At 36.9% G+C, this 22673-nt stretch overlaps 1 protein-coding gene across 3 annotated transcripts in view; it reads left to right on the top strand.

Moving 5' to 3' along the window:
* Window positions 1–22673, top strand: part of ADAMTS6 (ADAM metallopeptidase with thrombospondin type 1 motif 6) — a 153716-nt gene that overhangs the window by 104531 nt on the left and 26512 nt on the right. For all 3 annotated transcript variants that reach the window (XM_075726450.1, XM_075726449.1, XM_075726448.1), the window contains 6 exons: window positions 7698–7800; window positions 8931–9064; window positions 11048–11171; window positions 12412–12492; window positions 17153–17316; window positions 19297–19435. In XM_075726450.1, the coding sequence (XP_075582565.1) occupies window positions 7698–7800; window positions 8931–9064; window positions 11048–11171; window positions 12412–12492; window positions 17153–17316; window positions 19297–19435 (745 nt within the window). The remainder of the gene's footprint in view (window positions 1–7697; window positions 7801–8930; window positions 9065–11047; window positions 11172–12411; window positions 12493–17152; window positions 17317–19296; window positions 19436–22673) is intronic.

Here is a 22673-nt window from a genome sequence, read left to right as displayed (position 1 = left end):
CAATTCACAAATGAAAATGTTGAGTAACACTGAGTGTGTTTCTTATTCTTACAGTTGATAGGAAGTTCGCCTATGATTTCACCATCTAAGTGTTGATTCCTTATTGAAATCTGTCTGTTAAAATCTGCCAGTCAATATTTAATAATTTTAATGTATGCTTTACTGAACTAGTACTGGTTTGTTTCTGGGTTTTTTTCAGTCAGTATGTTCTGTACTACTAAGTTAAGTGCCTTATCAAAATCTAAGAATATTCCATTATCTGTTTAATTTAAACAGGAATTGTAAAAAGTTCTAGTTGCTAAAACCTGTTCTTGTACAAAACACTGATCTGTAGTATTATTTTTCTTTCTTTTAAACCTGCATCAGTCAAGTCTCTGCCAATTTTTCTGTTTATTTGGGATTGATATCAGGCAAACTGTAACCTAGAATATTCTATTTGTCCTTTTCAAATAATGACCTTTCTACATTAGCACTGTTTCAGTTTGTACACACAGTCGAAGAGCTGTTAAAAAGTTCACATGGGCACACTGGAGTCCTCCTCCCTTAACTCATTGAGAATGCTTGTCAGGTAATTGTTCAGGCATTCTCACTTAAAATGTTTATCTCCAATAGATTTTATTTAGCATCTGCCACAGTAACTAGTATACAAGGAAGTTTATATAATATGCAATCCTGCTGCCTCACAAATATACAACAATTTTTTAACGCTTTTTTATTATTAACAGTTGTACCATAGCTACCTATGATACCATTGAAATGTTGCTAGGATTTTTTTTCATCTTATCATATGTTATTTCTTATTGTCAGACACTTTTCAGGCAGTTTTATTTTTAGTTCATTTTGCTTCCCTTATTCTCTCTTTATTTGTTTATTACTGAGAGGAAACTTATAGCATCACAGAAGAAACATCTAGAAGGTATCTGAGGAGGCCGTTCAGGCTATTGCCTGGCTCAAAGGCAAAATCAACCGTCATTAAACTGTTCTTAACTGATGGTTAGGCAGCTGACCTGTTTTGAAATACCTCCAGTCTGGCAGATATCATTAGGATTATTCAATATCCTTACAGTCAGGATAGTTTTCATAAACTGTAGTGTATGTTTTCCCATTCTTTAAGACCCTTCCTTACTCTTTCCCCAGTAAGAAGACAGCTGATAATATTCCCTCTATGGGAGCCTTTCCTGTGTTTGCAGACTACTCTCATGTCTCTTCTCAGTCTTCTTTACACTAGGCAGTCTCTGTGTTAATAGTCTTTGGGATCCCAGTAGCACACATCTTGAAGCATGGTGCCCAACACTCTGCACAGCCTGTCAGAGATAAGTATAACGTCGAACTTAGTCTGTCATCTTAGTGATGGGATTCCGTTTATTCATTTCAGCATTGTGTTCATTTTTCTTACAGGAGTGACAGTATTTATTTAGTCTGTGTTGATCTGTAATGCCCAAATCCCTTTCTTAAGAGGTGCTGTTTAGGAAGTCATTCTTCAGCTTGTGCTCTCACAGTTGATTGTTCCTATTCAAGTGTAGTAATTTGCATCCATTGCTTTATTTCAAACCACTTCTCCAACTTATCAAAATCTTTTAAAATTATAGTCCTCTGTTCCAAAATATTCATTCCCTATGTATACTCACATTTCAATCAATAATTTAAACAAGATATTGGAAAGGAAACTTTTCATTTCATTGTCTAGGTCTTAGAAACAAATCTTGAACAATTGCAGACTCAAGCCAGGCAATTTGGAAATGCCATTCTTACAGTTTGACTGTGAATCATTTTTTTAACATATTTTTTGGACATGGTTTTCCAGTGCATAAACATATTAGTACTTACAGAAGTTTAAATTTACTGCCTTAATGGTTTTGATGATTGTAGTCTCTTTCTTTTATAGTAATATTTAGGGTTCTACATAACTAAGAATTGCTGAGACTAGTAGATTTTGTTTCAAGATTTATGATAGTCCTTAGTGCTTGACATTTTTAATGGAATGCTGTGTTTGACTAATGTAAGCTTTAAGAGCATGCAAAGCTATCATTGTTTTTATGAAAAATGTGTTGTTTGTACATCTTTTCTGTTGAAGTTTATTTTGCAGTGTCAACATTCATTGCCCATCTGTAATTTTCAACATAGCACTCCCTAAAGCTCCTACTATTCATAAAACAAAAAACCCCTCATTTTGACTTCATTTTTCTTTCAGAGATGAATTAGCTCTGTTGCCCTTTCTTTTGGCCATTTTAATTCTTTGGAAATAGCGCACACACTCCTACTAGGCTTATTTCTCATCAAACACTTCCAAAGCCATATATGACTTCTTAATTCAAAAGGCATCTGCTAATGGAAACATTGAGATCAGCGGAAAAGAACATTTGCTAATGAGTTCTGGAAACAAAAGGGTGGTAGAAAGAACACACTCATCAGAAACTTATTTTCTACCACCAACCACTCTATCTTTAGCAAAAATATACATGTATTTTTCCAACCAAAGTATTTTTAATTTTTTTTAAAAAATACAAAATGCTAATAGAATTGCAGGGCACATAATTACGCAGTTAAAGTAACTCATTGTCTGATTTAAAATATGTATAGGATATGAAGCTTAATTTCATATACACCTAAAACTGTAAAAGCCTCCTAATTTTTTATATAAGAAACACATTTTGCTTAGAAGTTTGGTGAATGGTTTATCTATGTATGTGTGATACTTACCTTTAAAAGATTCTTGTTCTTCAGTCTTTTCTCTTAATAGAATATAGGCAAATGGTTTGTTGGTTCCTTCCATTATGCATATATTCACAGACACCATTTGTTGCTTTCATAATTTCATTATTTTCAAGCCTGTTTGTTCTAAAATGCATTCATGTGAGGAGCTACATCTTGGAACAGTGTCTCATCTTCTGTGAGGTGTAGTATAGCCCTTTGCTAATAGGAAACACAATCAGTTTAATTACTGAAATCTGCCTGACCTTAAGCTCCAAGATAAAAAGATTTCTGTGAGATAAGATGTTTGGTGTCCTGTCAGTGTTAGTTCAGTGATTTGTTAACACTCTTTAGACAATTTATTTTTGCTTCAGTCTGATTTTTTTTTTATGTTCTTATAAAAATCAATGCTTTTTTTAACTCAGAGTTTTAATTATTTCATCATTATCTTCTCAGGACCTTCTTCAGGCCTGATTTTAAGTTTTTATACATTTGTTAGATTCCTACCTCATGATTTGCAGTCTCCTGAAAGAGCATTTGGAAACACAAGCAGCCAGTTGCCTGACAAGAGTTATCCATGTACTTTAACTGCAGGAAAAAAGTGAAATCTCTTACACAATCAAGAGAAGCAGTTATTGCACATTTACATTGGGAAAAGAGAACATACACAAAGAGACAGTGCCAAAGAGCTGACATTTAGTAAATGTATATTGTAGCTTACCTTGCAGTGAAGATTTTGCATTTCTATACCTAGGATTTTCATGGAATCATAGAATCATAGAATACTAGGTTGGAAGGACATGAAGGATCATCTGGTCCAAACTTTCTTGGCAAAAGCGTGGTCTAGACAAGATGGCCCAGCACCCTGTCCAGCCAAATTTTAAGTGTCCAATGTTGGGGAATCCACCATTTCCCTGGGGAGATTATGCTAATGGCTGATTGTTCTCATTGTGAAAAATTTTACTCTTGTCTCAAATCAGAATCTCCCCAGGAGTAACTTGTACCCAATACCCATCGTCTTTTCCATGAGACTCCTTCTTTTCCCAAGGCTGAACAAACCCAGTTCTCTCAGCCTTCCTCATGTGGCAGGCTTCCCAGTCCTTTGATCTGCTCTGTGGCCCTTGTCTGGACCCTCTCCAGCCTGTCCACATCTTTCTTGCATAGCAGGGACCAAACTGAACACAGTATGCCAGGTGCAGCCTGACAAGCGCTGAGTAGAGTGGGATAATGACTTCTTTATCTCTGGTGGTGATGCCCTTGTGGATGCAATCCAGCATGCTCTTGGCTTTCTTTGCTGCAGCAGCATGCTGTTTGCTCATATTGAGCTTGTTGTCCACCAGGACCCCCAGGTCCCTTTCCACAGAGCTGCTCCCCAGCTGGGTGGATCCCAGCCTATGCTGCACTCCTGGATTATGTTTTCCCAGGTGCAAGACCTTACACTCAGCCTTGTTGAACTTCATAAGGTTCTTGTTAGCCTACTCTTCCAGCCTATCCAGGTCTTCCTGCAGGGTGGCTCTTCCTTCTGAAGTGTCCACTTCCCCACCCAGTTTGTTATCATCAGCAAACTTCATCAGGGTACACTTGATTCCATCATCCAGATCATTTAGGAGAATTTTAAACAGCCTTGGGCCCAATATCGATCCCTGGGGTCCCCACCTGTCACAGGTTGCCAGTTTGAAGAGGAGCTGTTTACCACCACCCTCTGGGTGCGGCCTGTCAGCCAGTTCCCCACCCACCGCACGGACCACTTGTCTAGACTGTGATGCATCAGTTTCTCTAGGAGAAGGCTGTGGAAAACCATATTGAAAGCCTTGGAGAAATCCAGGTAGACAATGTCCACCGGTCACCCCACATCAACTGAGCAGGTTACTTTGTCATAGAAGGTGATCAGGTTTGTCAAGCATGATTCTGAATGCGTTTATTGAGGTTACAGCCTTTAGTTTTACTTCCTCTCAGGTATTAGGGAGATACTAAAAAAGATAGGAAAATTTATGCAACAACAACAAAAAAAATTTACAAGTTGCATTTTGTGCTTCAGATTACAGAATGTTGCAGGTTGCAGGCTATGATTTGGTAACTGTAGTCTTCAGAAGGACTGCCTGAAAACTGTACTGAATCCACATGAAAGCTGGATTGAGACTAATGATTTGGACAAAGAGCAAGATCCTGAGATGGGGGCTAGCACTTGTCAGTATTCACTGAGAGGACTTAGCCACTAAAATGGAAACTTACTGTATTGCAAAGGTCAGCAAATCTGCTTATGGATTGATGAATTTGCATTTTTAGAGCCAAAGACACTGGGTTACGTAAAAGCTTTGATATTGTGGGTATATTAGTTTGTGAAAATAATTTAACAGTACTTGCAGTACAGGAAACCAGGATTTAATCTGCAGGACTACCAAAACCAGATAAAAGATCAAGAAAGCAGGAACATTGTATGAGGGGCTTTGCTCCCACAGTTCCTTTAGCTGCTCCCAGGTATTCCCAGACTTGTCTGCTGTTCTTGTCAGCAATGAGATTGCAGGTCATGCGTATTTGTGTGTAGCAGGTTTTCTGTCAGACTGCCAGAGCTGTGTTTAAGAAGAAAAGAGGATACAAATAGTGATTTTAGCAGTTTAAATTGCGGTAAAAACTGAATTGATACGTAACAAGGTAAAAGAAAGATTTTGCTTTGCTTACAAGAGCACCTCTGGTCATCATCTTGTACAGTACCTCTTGCTCAAACCTCAAACAGGTTGCCCAGGACCATGTCCAGATGGCCTTTGAATATCTCCAAGGAGGGAGATTCTATCACCTCTTTGGGCAACCTGTACAAGTGCTTGGTCACCCTCACAGTAAAAAAACATTCCATAATGTTCAGGAGGAACCTCTGTTTCCATTTGTACCCATTGCCTCCAGTCCGCCTTACACCTTCCCTTCAAATGTTTGTACATATTGATGAGATCCACCCCGGAGTCTTCTCCAGGCTGAACAGTTGCAGCTCTCTCAACCTTTCCTCATATGAGAGATGCTCCAGGCCCCTTGTGTCCCTTCGTTGGACTCTCTCAAGTATGGTCATGTCTCTCGTACTGAGGAGCCGAGAACTGAACACAGCACTGTAGGTGTGACCCCACCAGTGCGGAGTAGAGGGGAAGGATCACCTCCCCGGACTTGCTGTTGACACTCCTGTTGCAGCCCAGGATACAGCTAGCCTTTTTTGCCACAAGAGCACCTTGCTGGCCGATGTTCAACTTGGTGTCCACCAGGGCACCAGGGTCTTTTCTGCAAAGCTCCTTTCCAGCTGATTGGCTCCCAGCATGTATTGGGGTATGGGATTGTTCCTCCCCCGGTGCAGGACTTTGCAATTCTCCTTGTTGAACTTCGTGAGGTTCCTGCGGGTCCATTTTTCCAGCCTGTCAAGCTCCCTCTGGACGGCAGCACAACGCACTGGCATAGCAATCACTCCTCCCTGTTTTGTGTTATCAGCAAACTTGTTGAGAGTATACTCCTCCCCATTATCCAGATCATTTATGAAGTGGTATTTTTGCCTCAAAATACGTACAAGATCACCATCAAAGAAGAGAAGTAAGACTACACCTCAAAGATCAGAATGCAAGCATTTTTTTTAAGAGCATAAATATGGCAGTCTTGATCCTTCTTTACTAATCTTTGTATTTTATTGTTTTGTCCTAGTATAACTGTTTAGGAAAAGGATTTCATCAGGGAGGGGGATTTAATTAACTTGTATGGGGAACTTGGTGCAGTTAAAATACCAGCCATGTAAATTAGTACTTACGCAAGTGGGACTGAACAATAGGGTGCAGTGACCAGTATCAGAGAGATTCGGACTCAAGCTTTGAAGTGGGTCAAGACTGATCCTTCTACTGCTTGAAGAATATGATGCAAAGAGGCAAATTTAATTTGTGTGACTATTAAAAAACCTTTTAAAAATTCTTATTATTTTATTTACATATTTTTTATTCTCACTATTATCATCTGAAGGATTATTAAATTAGTTACACAACTTTTTTTTTCACCAGTAAATGTATTATATTCAAAAAAGTATTTTTAATTAATTTTAATAAATCTAAAAGAGTAATATTTATTAACACCTATGATTTCTGTCAAACATTCCTTTTCAGTCTAAAAATGATTTTAATCTGTATTTCAAATACTTTGTCTGAAGCTTGCAATTTCATCAGGTACTTAAACATTGGTAACAATGCTTAATGTGCTGTCTAAATTCTGGGTGTATTCAAGATTAGTTGTCATTATTATTTTGAACCTGCCAATGAAAAATGTGAGAAACAGGAAAGAATTCTGTTTCTTCTATAATCCTTTCCAAGATGAATTTCACTTTACATCTATCCTTATTCCAAGTAAAAAAGATACTTTACAGTTTTGTAATTGGTAATGCAAAGTAATGAAAATTTAAATGAAAGTATTTCATTTCAGTTTTTATTTCTTCACACTTGGAGACTGGTAAAAATCAGAGCCAAACATTGTATCTCTTCTCATTCTCAGCCTTAACACAATGCTTTTGTCAAGGCTACAAGTAAGCAGAGGTGATACAGCTCTCTAAAAGTGTTTTAATTTTTTCTTGATGTCTTAATAACATGTCTCAGTACAGCTGCTTAGTACAGTATAACTGAGCCTACAGCTCTTACCAAAATGACTTTATTTTAATTTTTTCAGCTGTTTTTAGTGTGTGTTTATAAGGAGGTAGCTGATGGATTAATTACAAAGAATAGTTCAACATGATTCTGATTGCCCAGTTTTATGGGAACTGTTATTAACAGTTACATTTGTTTAAATTACTTCAGTTACTTCATGCCAGCATAAGATTGCAAAATAGACACTTCAACTGTAAAGCAATAAAGCAAGTTTCAGAATCAGGGCCACAAGATAAAGCAGGGAACCCACCTCCTGGTCTGTTGCATTATTATGTTTGCAATATAGGCATATAAGATTTCCTTTTATGTTGATATTTGGAAGAGATTAACCTTTTCTTTGTCTTTATTATTTAGCCATGTCCCTCAGGGGCTCGTGATTTTCGAGAAAAGCAATGTGCAGATTTTGACAATATGCCTTTCCGGGGAAAGTATTATAACTGGAAACCCTACACTGGAGGTAATAGTTAGCTTTGCAAAAATGTTATCACATGTGAAGTCTTCAAGATTATATAAATGTTATATAGAGAATAATGTCTGTAAATAGAATGTTTTGATTAAAATATAATGAGCTAAGTTTGCTAAGCTTGTACTTTTGCAATTGCTCAAAACGTTGCAGAAGAGACACTTCTATTCTGGCAGAGTTTTGTTTTACTGTGAAGGGGAGGGAGCATCATTGTAGGGACTCCACTTTAAAAATATGGAGTCCTTCTCCACTTGCAGTTGCAATAGAATTAGGAGATTCCGTAGATGATCTGTAAGTGCCTCTCATCCTACAGTGATGAGTTCAACATAAAAAAACCTCACAATAAGTTTTTATTTCTTAAGATTGGAATATTAGGAAAAGGAGAAAGAAGTAAAAGCATTTATAGGAGTCCCTAAAGACTACTTCAGTAACTGAATTATAAATAATTGCACTGTGCAATAAAAGGGTATTTTGCAGCAGGGAAGAGGGCTGTAATTTCTTTTTTTCTTTGAGACAGTTTAATCAAGTTTAGTTATGTTTCTGTCATTTAAAATTTGTAGGTTGCCCTTTTATTATTTTGTTTTTTCCTGTTATAAACCCTGAGTGAATAAGTGGGTTTGTATTTTATTGACTTGAATGGTTTTACTCTTAGTTTTTTAGATTAAAAGCCTAAAAAGGATCGTGATCACGTTGTCTGAGCTGTAGTGTAATTCAATAGGACTAAATTAATAATTGAAATAGTCTGATCTTGGTTTTGAAATTTACCCTGATATACTTCTAGCACTACATTCTTTTGTTACTCTTGTTTTTCACATGGTGAAGTGGTATCTTTATTTTTTTAAATTGTTCAATAATCATTGGGGTTGTATTAACATAATGGAATCATTGTGGAGCCAGCCAACGTTGCCATATTTTACTATGCAAAATAATCTGTTTTGCAAGAAAGAAGAGTCAAGTAGAGAAATTAATAAAGGGAAGTTAAATAAAGTGTATACATTTTATGTGTCAGGCATGAGATAAGATTATAAATTTCAGATCTGTTTATGCATATAGATTTTTAACTAATTGTTAACTTTTCAAGATTTCTTCTTTTTTTTTTTTTCCCATTAATTTTTGTTGTCCAGGTGGGGTTAAACCATGTGCATTAAACTGCTTGGCTGAAGGTTACAATTTTTACACTGAACGTGCTCCTGCAGTAATAGATGGGACTCAGTGCAATGCTGATTCACTGGATATCTGTATCAATGGAGAATGCAAGGTTACAAATGTTTTATAAAGTACTTAACGGATTACTTTGTTGTGTCTGCTGTCTCCTACGTTTAATTACAGTACATGTAATTACAGTACAGTTTGTTACTTACATGAAAGTGAGAGTGTTGACAGGTCAAGTTGTTAATGAAAGAGTGAGAGAAGCAGATAAAAAAGGTATTGCATAAATTAGACAAATCATTTGAATTGCAGTAGCTTCTCACAGACATTCACAGAATCCTTCATTTGGTCGTCTTTTTTCTTGCTTTATGGTTTCTGTTGAAGAATCGTTGGGAAGGGCAACAGGAGACGAACAGATTCCTTGCACTGTTCCAAGGCCTGTTCCATCATTCCAATCAGAACACCACTCTGGCAGAGAAACTGTAAATCTGAACATACTAATCTGTTTCCCTCTAACTAGTTAATCCTGTTGCAAACAATTCTGCTGTTAATGTAATTGAAACAGAAAGTTGTCTCTATAGCTCTGTAGTTCTAGGAAAAAGTGTATAATGATGCAAGTATTTGCCATTTACTAAACATCTGACTATCGTGTAAGATTCCTATAGAACTGCATTACATGAATTTGAGTAGAATTGGAGGTCTGTGCCATATTTTTAGTTCTATACATCTGAATACTTCTATTTTTAGTGAAGCGTTTAATTATGTACTTAAGTCTAGACATCTGAACAGTGCTGGTGACTCTAAAAATTATTTGATTTCACTGAAACCACTAACATAACTAAAGCTTAACCTGATGCTTAAGTTCTTTGCTAAATTGAGGGCTGAAGGTGTATGTTTATTGAATAACATGATGAGATCAAAAGCATTTGCCACGTATTAGTAAACTAACAACAACAACAAAAAAGCACTAGAAATAACCTGTGGAATTCCAGTGTACTTCATATGTAAGATTTTAGTAGTTTTGAGAAATCTTTTAAAACTAGTAATCAGACTAAATCTCAAGTTGAGAATGAACCATGTAATAAAGTTTGGCATCTGCCTTCTTGGTGAATCCAAAAGTAGTATTATTCTAACCATTTATATTTCTACTTTGTCAATTATTTAAAGTATTTTAACTTCTGTTATGACCTATGTATTACCTGTTCACAAGAGGGTAGATAATAGTTCTAGACAGTAACCAAAGTTATGTAGCTCCATGCTTTTTTGTATAAATCCTGGAAAAAATTGGCACGCTGCAGTGTTCATTCTGTTTACATCCTACTTGTTCATTGTCTTTTTTTTTTTTGTTAAAGGATCCAGCTGTCTCTTTTTCATTAGCTTTGTAATAGCTAAATCAATAAATTATACGGAGTTAATAATTGTTCACTGTACGTAGATTTCTCAAGTAGATAATCAGAAATGTAATGTACTTTTTATGATCATAGACACCTTTTTTCCAAAGGCTTTTGAGTCATATCTAATACAGCATGTAATTCAGCCTTTCACTAAGTTTCATTCTGCATTCATTCTTACAGTGAAGTCATGTACACTTTACGTTCAAACTTAAGAAAATAATTGCAAGTTTTGCCTGCAGGATGTGGAAATATGGTCTGTGAAGCTGTAAACACCTTTGGGAACAATAATACTATTTATGCTGCATAAATGTTTAAGGAACACACAGCAAGTTTACCTTAATAAAGCAATGTAGATGGAACACAGTTGTTGTAGTACTAAATAAAAACATCACCAGTCATTTACTGATAACTGTAATAATTACATTGTTTGTAAAACGCTGTGAGTTCTCTTCCTGAAAGTCACAGTAGAAATACAAAGTACTTATTAATCAAGATTTGGTAACAACCCACAATGTGGATTGTTCTCCTTTTTTATTTTCTTTCTCTGGTAAGTGAAAACCCACTTACGGTAACAGCTATCAAAAGCAGAGTAGATAAAAGGAAGAACTGATATCTCAAGCTTGAGAGAAGCACTTTAAAAGAAGATAGAGGTGTAAGACCATCATCCTGTAAAAATACTCATTCTTATCTGTTCTCAGCATGTAGGTTGTGATAATATTTTGGGGTCTGATGCTAAGGAAGATAGATGCCGTGTTTGTGGAGGAGATGGGAGTACATGTGAAGCCATTGAAGGTTTCTTCAATGATTCATTGCCCAGAGGAGGTATGTACATATATGTCCATTCTCTTGCACAGTTTAGATGATTCTCTAGCAAATACCAGTGCTGCACTGATTTTCAGCGTGGCATTGCTGCTGGTCATTCACTTTGACTCCTTTTGCCTCATTGTTTCCTTTTTCTGTATTAGTTTGGATTTATGTCAAATAGAACAATATGTTTCATTACTGAATGCTTTGGTCTCATGGTCTTTAATGCACTTAAAAAGAAGTGTGTGGGTGGTTTTTTATTATTTAGTTCTGGTGGTATAGTAAGAGTAATGTTGTGTATGATTTTAACGTGTATGGTAGAATCTGATATTTAGTCATAAAAGAAATTTTAGAATAGAAAGAATCCAGAAACGTCTCTTAAGTTCATGTTATTAAGAACTCAGGAAATGTATATGGGCAATTAGTTTAAAGCTTAGCTCAGAAAAGATGATATTAGTGTTGCAATCTTAGTGTTAATCGGTTTTGGGCTCCTGAATACAGAAAAAGGATTGATGCAGTGGAGTGAGTTCAGTTGAGGGATGAGGGACCACTAAGGTTATTAGGGTCTGGAGCACTTGCCCCTCTGTGAGGAGAGACCAAGAGAACTGGGCTTATTTAGCCTGGAGAAGAGGAGGTTTGTGGGGACCTAGTATCAGCCTTCCAATACCTATGAGGAAGTTATGGATGAGACAGAGCCAGGCTCTTCATACGGTGGGAGAAGAGACAATGGCTATAAATTGAAACAAGACAGGTGCTGACCGAATGGAAGGAAAAACTTTTTCCCCAGGAGGACAGTCCAGTGGATCAGGTTGCCCAGAAAGGTTGTACAGTTTCCATCTTTGGAGTTTTTCATGACCCAGCAGCATAAAGTGGTGAGTGACTTGGTCTGATCTCCCAGCTGACCCTGCTTGTAGCAGGAAGTTGGACTAAATGACTGTCTGAGGTCCTCTCCAACCTGAATTATCCTATGATCCTGAGGCCATTTTATACGTTAATTACTTGTGATACACTGTTGAAAAGACTTTATTAGCACCTAAAAACCAGGAATTCCTGACTACATGGTAAGTTCTTGCTATCACTTTCAAATTTTTGTATTTAAGAGTTTCTCTTTATATCACATGAAAGAAAATGTTCAAGTACATTTGAATCCTGTATCTTATACTAATTTTTAGTAGTAAATAATTTATTAATGGTTAGTTTCATGACTAATATTGATTAACATAAACAGCAACAAACAAAATTTACCTGTGTCTTATAGGCTATATGGAAGTGATTCAAATTCCAAGAGGTTCTGTGCACATTGAAATAAGAGAAGTGGCAATGTCAAAGAACTACATTGGTAAGAGCATGGTTTAAATAGCAGGCTGTTATTAAGCCAGAGTTTATGTTGTGATTTGAAGGTACAAATTTTTTGTTGTGATTTGAAGGTACGAATTTTTTCCATTCAGTGGAAAATCAGGTCAACCTTACTATAGTTATAGTGTCAGACTTGAGCTGAAGTGGATGAGAAACACTGAAATGATCTACTGTCCCACTCTGAGGTAGTGTCTTCCATCTGGGAAGTCTCTGATTTTGGGGGATTATACTGTTTTAAAACACGATTTTATTCTTGGAATGATTATTCATTAACAGCCATAGTTACTTAAATGCTAACAATACTGTCTCCTTATCTTAAGGCAATTTAATGTATTCATTCCACAGTGTTTCTGTGTTGCTGTGTTGTAGGGGCTAGATGCCATCCCTGTTTTATAGGTAAGGAAAATAAGGTGCAGAAAAACTATGTGCTTAATTGAGATCATTCAGGAAGCCTGCTGTAAAGCACAGAACTAAATTAAAATTCCCAGATTATTATTCCTTTCTTTAAAGACTGTGTTAAATTCACTTTCTGTGTTTTTTAATAATTATATATACAAATCCAGCTTTCATCGAACTCAAGACAACATGCATTTCTGAAAGTCTCTGTACCCTGATTTGCATAGCAGTCAGTTCACAGTAGTGCAAGAACACCCATTTCTTAGTCAAAAATAGATTAGAGAGCTGATTAGTTGTACAGCAAACTAACAGATTAACACAAGCAAAAGCTATTACCTCTTTAGGCTGAACAGCAGCTGACGAGGCTACTTTTGTCGGTCTGTACTCCATGTAGTTGATACATATATTTACACTAACATGTTGGAAAGGGTTATGATGCCTGTAAGTTTGAGTCAGAAGGGCAATTATCCTCCTTAGGTACATTAATTCCTAAATTGATTATGTCAATAATCAGGGTACCTTTGACTGTTGGACACCTACTTTTCTTTCTGCCTGCCCCCACCCTTCTGTGATTCAGCAGATAATCAATCTCCCTCCATTCTGCAAGAATAATAACACTACTACTCCTGAAGTAGAGTGGTTATTATTCTTTCAGCATCATGCTCCCTGTGGCCCCTCCCCCATGTCAAAATATACTGTGGGTAAGGTTGGTCATATATCCTATACTGACATTTGAAACAGAGGTGGTGAGAGAGAGGCATACAATGCATCCTATCATGGTCATTTTCTGCTAAGAACTATTCCATGGGCAGCTGAAAACCATAACAAAGAAGATAATTCTTGGCTACTACAATTAAGTTTGTTACTCCTCTATTTTATAACCAGAGGAAAGTGATCTGGAAAAGTATTTCAATTGGCACCATCTGTACAAAATGAATGAAAAATGTAAATTTTTTGGCTTAAATAAAGAATACAGACAACTTCATTGGTGTTTAATCTGGCCACAGATCTAAACATGTGAAGTGGTACAGAAACACTTTTTCTATGTGCTTGTCACAATTTCAGGGTGTTTCCTGAGTTTCAGGCTCTCTCCTCACTACCTTGCTTCATGCCACAGAAGCCCTGACTACACAAATGAGGGATTCCTCTCCTTCACTAGTTTCTTCTTTTTCCAACTTTCAAAGGTGCCATTATATCCTAATGAAAGCTAATCTTACTAAGTCGCAGGAGCCATTTCATTTTGTGATGAGAGTAAGTGCGAACCAGATCACTATTTTAGGACCACCAATTTCTGGGGAAAGGAAAGCTTCTAATTTGTCTGCTCCCTCACAAGAACTATACAAGCATGATGGTAGTTAAAGATTAGTGTATTATGTTGAAATACATACCTCAAGAGTATTGTTTTATGGGTATTTCTTTAGTGGCAGTGTCAACTTTGCAGTTCCTTCCCTGTCTTCATGGAGTTCCCTCTGTTGCTCCAGGACAGCTGTTTGTGTGGCCACACCATGAACCAGATTAGAGAACTAATTCAGCTGAAAATAACCATTTACACATAGTACTATATTTTGGTTTATGTGCACTACTCTCAAATATGTGATCATGGTCTAAGAAATCAATTTCTCCATTTGGAAGTATATAAAAAAAGATAAAAATAAAACCCTCTCCTCTGTAGTTGTCACACTGGCTTCAAAGTTTCTTCTTTGTTCATTTCAGTTAGCAGGCTTTCAAAGTAACTTTCAACAAACATCCCATGGTTCCTTAAACTAAGATGCAGTTCTTTTGCAAGCCATGGCCTCAAATTTAGGCTGCAGTTAAGACATTTGGCAATTCAGTTAGCTCAGTCAGCAGCTGTCCTCCCTCCCCCGTCTCTGGCTGATCATTTCTGCACCAATATCACTCCTAGTGTTGTGACAGCAAAAGCACGTTTCTGCAGCTACATAAATTATTCAGTATTTTAACCTGATCTGTCCAACAAATAACCCAGCAACAGGAAAAATTGCCTGTTTTCAGAGCTGCTGGAAAAATGTGTGTTTAGTAACGCCATTATCTTCCCTTAAATGGCTCGATCCAGGGTGACATCTTCCCTTATATTCCCCTTATGCAACAGGGTGTTGTGCACTAATTTTCTGTGGGCTTTCTGCATTCTCAAGTTCTCAGAAATGTTTTGATTAGGATATTAACTTGTTCCTTCTGTCTCATATGCTAATAGCATTATGCCACTGCGTCATCATTGTCATGTAATTATGTTATTGGAATGCTATTCACAACTGTGTGGACTTCACCTATGAGTAACACTTATATTAGGTAAATCTATTTACAGAATGCAAATGCATTTTTCTTTGGCATTCAGGTAAAGAATGAGCTGCTTTGCTTCTGGATATATATTAGTTTAAGGGTATATAGCATACATACAATTGATAGCATATAATTTCAGAATTATTATGTAAACATGTATGAGAATGTTTGTTCTCTTGTGCTCATTTATATGTCTCATTTGTTGTTGTTCATATGTCTCAAATATAAATAAAGAATTCACTTCAGTATTTGCTCTTAGTAGATACTAGACTTACTGACAAGAAAATGTCTGGGATTGAGTGGCACAGTAAGAGAGACTTTAATATTTCTCGGTAGCTTTGGGAGACCCTGCAACCTTCTTTTAATTAAGCTAGATTTTGTAAAAGCAGGATGGATAGAAATTTTGGCTGTGTGGAAATAGCACCACTGATAAAACAAAATACTGATGTTCAGCTGTAACAGTTATTTCATATACCTGTGTAAAATAAATAATGAAGTACTGTTCCTTTGTACAGTACTACTTGCAATTTGTCTTGTTCTCCTATACTCACTTTTTTTACCTTCTCTTTCTTGTACTACAAAACCTATATAGACAATAAGGAATCTGAATTACTTTGAGATTTCCAGATAAGTGAATGTGTCAGAGCTAGTTTCTTCACTCAAAACACATGAGTGTTTCCAAAGGAAATCCATGGAAGTCGGTGGAATAAGATTTTTGCTATGGAAAGACATTCCTTTTCAGACCTTATAGTGCTGATGGAAATGGTTACTAATCCCTGCTGAATATGGCTGTTGCCCGCAGAACATTACTGCCTCTCCAACTATTTCCCAACTATCTCCTGCTCATATGAATCCTCTCTGATCCATTTTAGAAAATTTGAGCATCATTGAGACATTTTCCCCAGTTGTTTAAGGTAAACCATCTGCCCAAACAGGTGTAGTTGAGAATAAAACTTGATCGTAAGTTGTCTTATTCCTTATGATTGTGATGCGAGTTTGTTCTCTATCTAGTAAAGTCAGTTATTTGTTTCAACAAAAAAATGACATGGCTGTTCAATCATGTATTTCCAACCATCATTTGGCTTTAAGAACATGTTTTATTTAAAGTAAATATGAATGCTGAATAACTTGGTAATCCTCACCTTAAGTCAAGAAGTCAGTTTCTAATTAATAGAATATCCACCTTGAGACACAAAGTCAGTTTCATATATAGAAACTTAATCTAATATTATCAATAAAATATCAAATATAAATCCCTGAATAATATGTGCTTGTCCGGCCTGATTGGTTGGTTAGCTAAGAAATTTATGTTTTATCTACAGTACTTTTCTGGTTTAAGGCTGTAAATTAGGAATAATAAAATATCTTAATCAGATTAAGAGGCTAGTATTCGGGTTTGTAGTAGAAATATCTTGGATTTATGCTTTAAGAAGGAAAAAAAAAAAACAGCGGACAAAAGCAACAAAGCGAGAGCCGATGGGCACCATACATCAGACTCAATCTTCCTTCTCTTTTTTCCCTCTGCACATTATCTGAGATACCTATCCCATGCCCCAACTTCTTAATCTAAAGATCAGATTGATACTTGATTATACATTTGAGACCTACATATATGTTATGTAGAACAGCATACAGGGCACATGGGGCTCAGTTTTAAAGTTGAAGATACATTGCAAGTTGCATGAGGCATTCTGTTTTGCTCTGTATAGCATCTGCATGTTGACATCTGCAAAGTATACCTGCACATTGAAGATTATTGCAGAGGCAATATTGTCAAACTGCATGAGGGATATTTTGATCAGGGCTAAAGAAAAGGCTTTATAGTGCTTGAAAAAATAGTGATATTGAGCTGAAGCTCACATATTTCTAACAGATTATTAGATTAATTTGCAATGGCTTCTCCATTATAAATGCTGCTTCCAATTTTTAGGTGGCTTGTATTTTTTTTTAAGCTTTAAAATCTGAAGAGGATGACTACTATATTAATGGTGCCTGGACTATTGACTGGCCAAGAAAGTTTGATGTTGCTGGAACAGCTTTCCATTACAAGAGGCCAACAGATGAACCAGAGTCTTTGGAAGCACTAGGTCCTACTTCAGAAAATCTCATAGTCATGGTAAAGTTATAATAAATATATTTCTGAAATTTGAAATATGTGTTTGTGTTCTGAGAAAAGACAAGGCCATGAATGAAATCAAACCAGGTTGTGTTTTCGAAGAGCATACAGCTGCCTAGCTGGGACTTTGCATTTGTGTTTTAACACAGCTTTCTTACCTTTCAAAACTGACTGGCAAACATTGTGATGAAGCAGGGGTAAAGTCAGAAGAGGCCCAGGAAATCTCACAGAAAATGCCCTGTCTCTGTTAAATGTGGTTCAGAATAATGGTAGCCAAAATTTTAAATGGGGCGTATATTGTATCTCTGCATACTGCTGATACATGGAAGTGTTGAGATACAGCATGACAGTTTCTGACACTTCTGTCGATGTCAGTGGTTTTAGGCCTGGCCTAAGTGTGAAGTATACTCTTACCACAGCAAGAGTATAATATAATGATTTGACCTGTGTTAAAGTATGTTGCTGTGACATACGTTGCTCTGAACAGCTTGTACAGAGTATGAGAATGTAACAGAAAATGTGACCAGGATCCTGATACTCTATGTCTGACAGCAGGCAATAGTGAGCCTACTGCTGTGCTACTATGTTGAGGAGGAGTATAAGAACAAGGTGATACTTGCCCAGTATATTATAGAATCATAGAATCATTTAGGTTGGAAAAGACCCTTAAGATCATCGAGTCCAACCAGTAACCCAGCACTGCCAAGTCCCCACTAAACCATGTCCCTAAGCGCCACATCTACATGTCTTTTAAATACCTCCAGTGATGGTGACTCAACCACTTCCCTGGGCGGTCTGTTCCAGTGCTTGACAGTCATAGAATCATAGAATCATTTAGGTTGGAAGAGACCTTTAAGATCATCCAGTCCAACCATTAACCTAACATTTATTGTCAGCTGCCAGATTTGCACAGGAGTTGCTTGAGCCAGACGGGATATTTTTGTGTATAGAATGATTGTTGCCTGGATATTCACATTTTAGGCAGCCTTTTCAAACACCTGAATCCTGGTTGTTCTGCTTTAGGTGTGGATAAGCTAGAGAGTCTATACAGAATGAGCTACACAACGATTATAGTACCTTTTCTTATTCAGTCAGTGTCACTGACTTTCTTACTGAAAGTTCTCTGCTCTTTTGTCCAAAGGAGATAGGCAGATAGGCCTCTGCAGAATATCACAGAAGGTAGAAGGGGATGAAATGTAGCTTGAAGATGTGTCAGATTGCTGCATATAACATGACATATATTATTAGCAACAGAAAGAAAAAGTTTGATAGCAAGTCAAAGGCTAGTGTTGGACAGGTGATATGTGGAAGTGCAGTTCAACAGTGAGGGTAGACAAAAACTCATGGTGATTGTGTACTTCCATCTATATCACCTGCAGTAATATGGCTGTAGTGAGAGTTTTGATATTCCTTTAAAGGAATGACAGGTGTGATTCCACCAAGTTAATGCTGTTGGCTATTCCATTAGGGGAAGACAATGACCTCAGCATCAGTCTGTTGCTGTTGCTGTTATTATAGTCACTAGATGTGCAAACAAGGGCAGAGCTAGGTTCATAACTGCTATGTGGGTAGCTCCTCACAGGATTTCAGTGAGGACTGCTACATGTTTGCACAGTAATGTCCTTAACTAACTTTTACCTCACATAATGATTCAGCTCTCAAGTTAAATTCCATTAAGACATTAATTTTATGAAAACTGGCTTTTTAGAATAATTATGTCAAGAATAAAGAACTGACAGAAGTTACAAAGTTGTGTTAAGGGGAAAAAAAAGACAAAACTCACCTTAGACAGTAATACTTTTTGTTTGTATATGTTTTAAGTTAGTCCAGATTCTTTTGGGAATACCTAAAAGAACTACTATGGCTTCCTTTATTATTTTTTCCCTTCCATAGGACATAACACATACCTAGATTAAATGTCACTGTAGTTGCCCTCTGCTTGCCTGTTTTAATGGTATAACCAGTTGTTTTCAACTACAGATTCTGCTACAGGAACAAAATTTGGGTATAAGGTATAAATTCAATGTTCCCATCTCTCGCACTGGCAGTGGAGACAATGAAGTTGGCTTTGCATGGAATCATCTGCCTTGGTCAGAATGTTCTGCCACTTGTGCTGGAGGTAAGACACCAGGCAGTCAAGCTACAGGGTAAACTGAATTGCAAGATACACTTTACTACATAATTATGTAGGTAACTAATTGAACACATTTCTTTCAGACATGCCTCAAACCTTAATTTAGTGAAAGAACATTTATGTTATCACAATGGATTTTGTTGTTTGCAAGTACATTTAATACGTTCAGATGTTTTTGTTAAATACAGTGTATCTTGGCACAATGTGTCTCTCTCTGCTGATTCTTTCTGAGATTCTCTTGAAGCTGGTATATTTGCTTTTCACAGGAGCTTTCTTGATAAAGGACATCAGAAGTTTTAAGTAAGGAGATTAAAAACCAGAAGGCAAATAAGGCAACTGTAAAGAAAGGGATCTGTCTTTGTGTGTTTGTAGGTATGCTTCACATGATCCTAGTCAGCCCTCCTACCCTCCAGCCACCAAAGTTTAGGATGCGTACTGGCAGCTCTTCTGTAGCAGGTGATAACAACTGGATTATACTTCCCAGCCCATAGTAGTATCTGAGAATTGTTGCCTTTTGGCAGCAGTGGGGGATTTGTAGGTTGTCCCATGTGATTCATCATGGGTGCCTTTTGCCCACAATTTACTATATTCCTAATCCTCCCTCTAGTGGCCACCAATGCAATTCTTTACCTCTGGCTGGGAGAGCAGGACAGTTGGCTTCCTTCAAAGCCAACACCATTGCTGCTGCAAGGACTGGTGAGTAGAAGTGCTGTGTGAACAGTATCTTTCTTCTCTCTGGAGACTGAATACATCATCTCCCCAACATACCTCAGTTTCAGAAGATATTGGAGGGTGCTTTAAATCCACCTCAGAATTTCAGTTTCCTACTGCACTGTGCACTGCCCATAGCAAGAGGAAGACACCATATTTTTTTAAAGACACTTTGGACCAAATATTTGTCCTTTATTTTTTTTTCTGGGTATTGGAGGTATTCATGTTTAGAACCATCTTGACTCATCTTTCTGCTGGAACCTGCTGTGGCTGTTAGTAGTTTGCTCTTTAAATACAGCTGTTTGCTTAGCCGTATGTAATATACAAAGGACAGGACAAATTCTCTTCTGTGCCGCTAAATGGAGAAAGTCTTGAAACAAAATAGAGGAAGGTGCCAACTTTTTCCAATACTTTTATTGTTCATTTTTTGGATTCCCGGGTGACAGATTGCTTTTTTAACTACTATTTATTAATGGTGAGTCTGGTAGGAAAAGAAACATTTTAAAGACGAAGTATAAAGAGGGGAAGTGCCTAACTCATAGCAAAAGACAGTTCCAAGTATCAGAACCTTACAAGTACTGCCAAATCCTATTTTTATGATGACAATGAATTAATGATCTTTAAGTCATGGGAAAACTCCCTTTGATTTAAGTAGATCCTAGTCATTTTTAGCCATGATTTTAGGCGTGGATCTTCTGTCATGCAGGTCGTTGTTTCACAAATTCAACAGTGTACAATGGAAGAAATAATGGCTCTGAAGGAGTAGGCACTTGTCTAAATTCAAATGTTTTGACTTAATTGAATAACTTTTAAGGGAAGATTTGTGAACCCCTGAAAACTGCATATATTTATTCATTTGAAACTTTTTTTTGGGGGAAAAATTTTCTTCAGTAGCTTTTATGGTGGCTAAACCAGGCACTTTTCTCACCTTCCTTTCAGTTTAGTATGAGGACATACTATGGTCACTTATTTTCACTGAGCTCTGTGCTCAGGGAATAAATATTTCATTGTAGCTATAATTTATGTTAAAAACTGTATCTGTTTTCTCCATATGATTAGCTGCTATTCCCCCCAGTTTATGAAACACCTTTTGCCATATGCCAAAAGAAGACACAATTCTAAAAAGAAGCTGAGTCAGGGAAAAAGAAAAGGGAGATGAAGGTTGTAGAGACAGAGACTGTAAGGAAAATTTGGCTAATATAAATATGAAGTGTTGAGAAAACTTAGAAATGAAACTACTGCATGGCTTTGTTTATTTCTATAGGATTCATTATGAAGTCCGTTATTGAAGTTCTATTTACTTGAACTCTGTCTTTAGAAGAGACATTTTGCTCTACATCAAAGGATAAGAAAATACTAAACAGTTAAAGAATTTCTCACTAGAAGTAAAAAAAGGACAGTAAGCATGTGTGAGGAATATTGGTATGGAAATTATTTTTTTACTTCTGAGGTTAAAAAAATTATATAGTGACTTTGGGACAGACTGTGAACAAGTTAAAGGCATCAGCATTTTCCTGCCTGTTATTGTAGTTGGTGTAGCTCACCTGTAGTGCATGGACTGATCAAGGTCTAATCATATGATACTCCATCTTGATCCAGGAAAGGTCTAGATGATGTAGAGCCAGATATACTTTTATATCAAAGCATAGGCTTTATATCAAAGCTGTAGGCAAGTCTAAATTCTAATCAACACATTTAACTTCTGTCCATCTCTGAACATGTCTGTATTTTAATGTTACGGTTTTTGCCGAGGTGTATGTAACACTTAAAAAGCTGTCTTAGAAGAACATCAAGTTTGGAAGTATTTACAAGCCAGGAAATGACAGAATTAAGGATGGCTCTGAGATCTTAGACTGTTTTCTGTAGTTGTGGCTGTTCTGAGAGACGGGGACCGGTTGACAGGACCCATTCTCTGAGGCAGTGTTACAGGCTAGCTCATATCTACTCCACACTACTTAAGTCTAGTTTTCTCTAAATCAGACTAGACTATATCTGCGTTACATACCATTTGACCAAGTCTGTGACTCTTAAAACACAGTTATTACTTGATGTATGTTTTTTAATTCAAAGAATCTAAAAAGTAAAAGGTGAGAACTGCATTACAACCCACCAAAGTGATGTTTCTGTATTGTGAACTTGAGGATATGTGTTGAATGTCATGAAATAGAGCACAAAGGCTAGAGCAGCATTTTGGCAGTGCAAAGTTTGAAAAGTTTTGGAGTAATGTATATTGTAGAAGTGTCCGATCTTTGTGCCGTCTCTTCTTCATAGTATTTTGTAAGCAATCCACTGCATTCAGCTATTCCTAGAGCTGCTTGCAGACGTCGTCTTGGAGAAGGATAACTAGAGCAGTCAGGAGCCAAGGAGCAAACTAAGAGCAAGCTAGGAGCAACCTACAGTCCTTCAGTACATGGTAACATGCTGTCTTTTCCACTGCACTTCTATATTATGTTCATCTCTGCTGTGCTCATGAGTCTCATCTGAACAGTAAAAGCACTTTAACTTTTGAAAC

Source organism: Pelecanus crispus, chromosome Z, assembly GCF_030463565.1.
Source record: "Pelecanus crispus isolate bPelCri1 chromosome Z, bPelCri1.pri, whole genome shotgun sequence".
In the NCBI taxonomy this organism is placed as follows: domain Eukaryota; kingdom Metazoa; phylum Chordata; class Aves; order Pelecaniformes; family Pelecanidae; genus Pelecanus; species Pelecanus crispus.
Note: the sequence above shows the minus strand (reverse complement) of the source record. Positions and strands in the feature narration are given on the sequence as shown.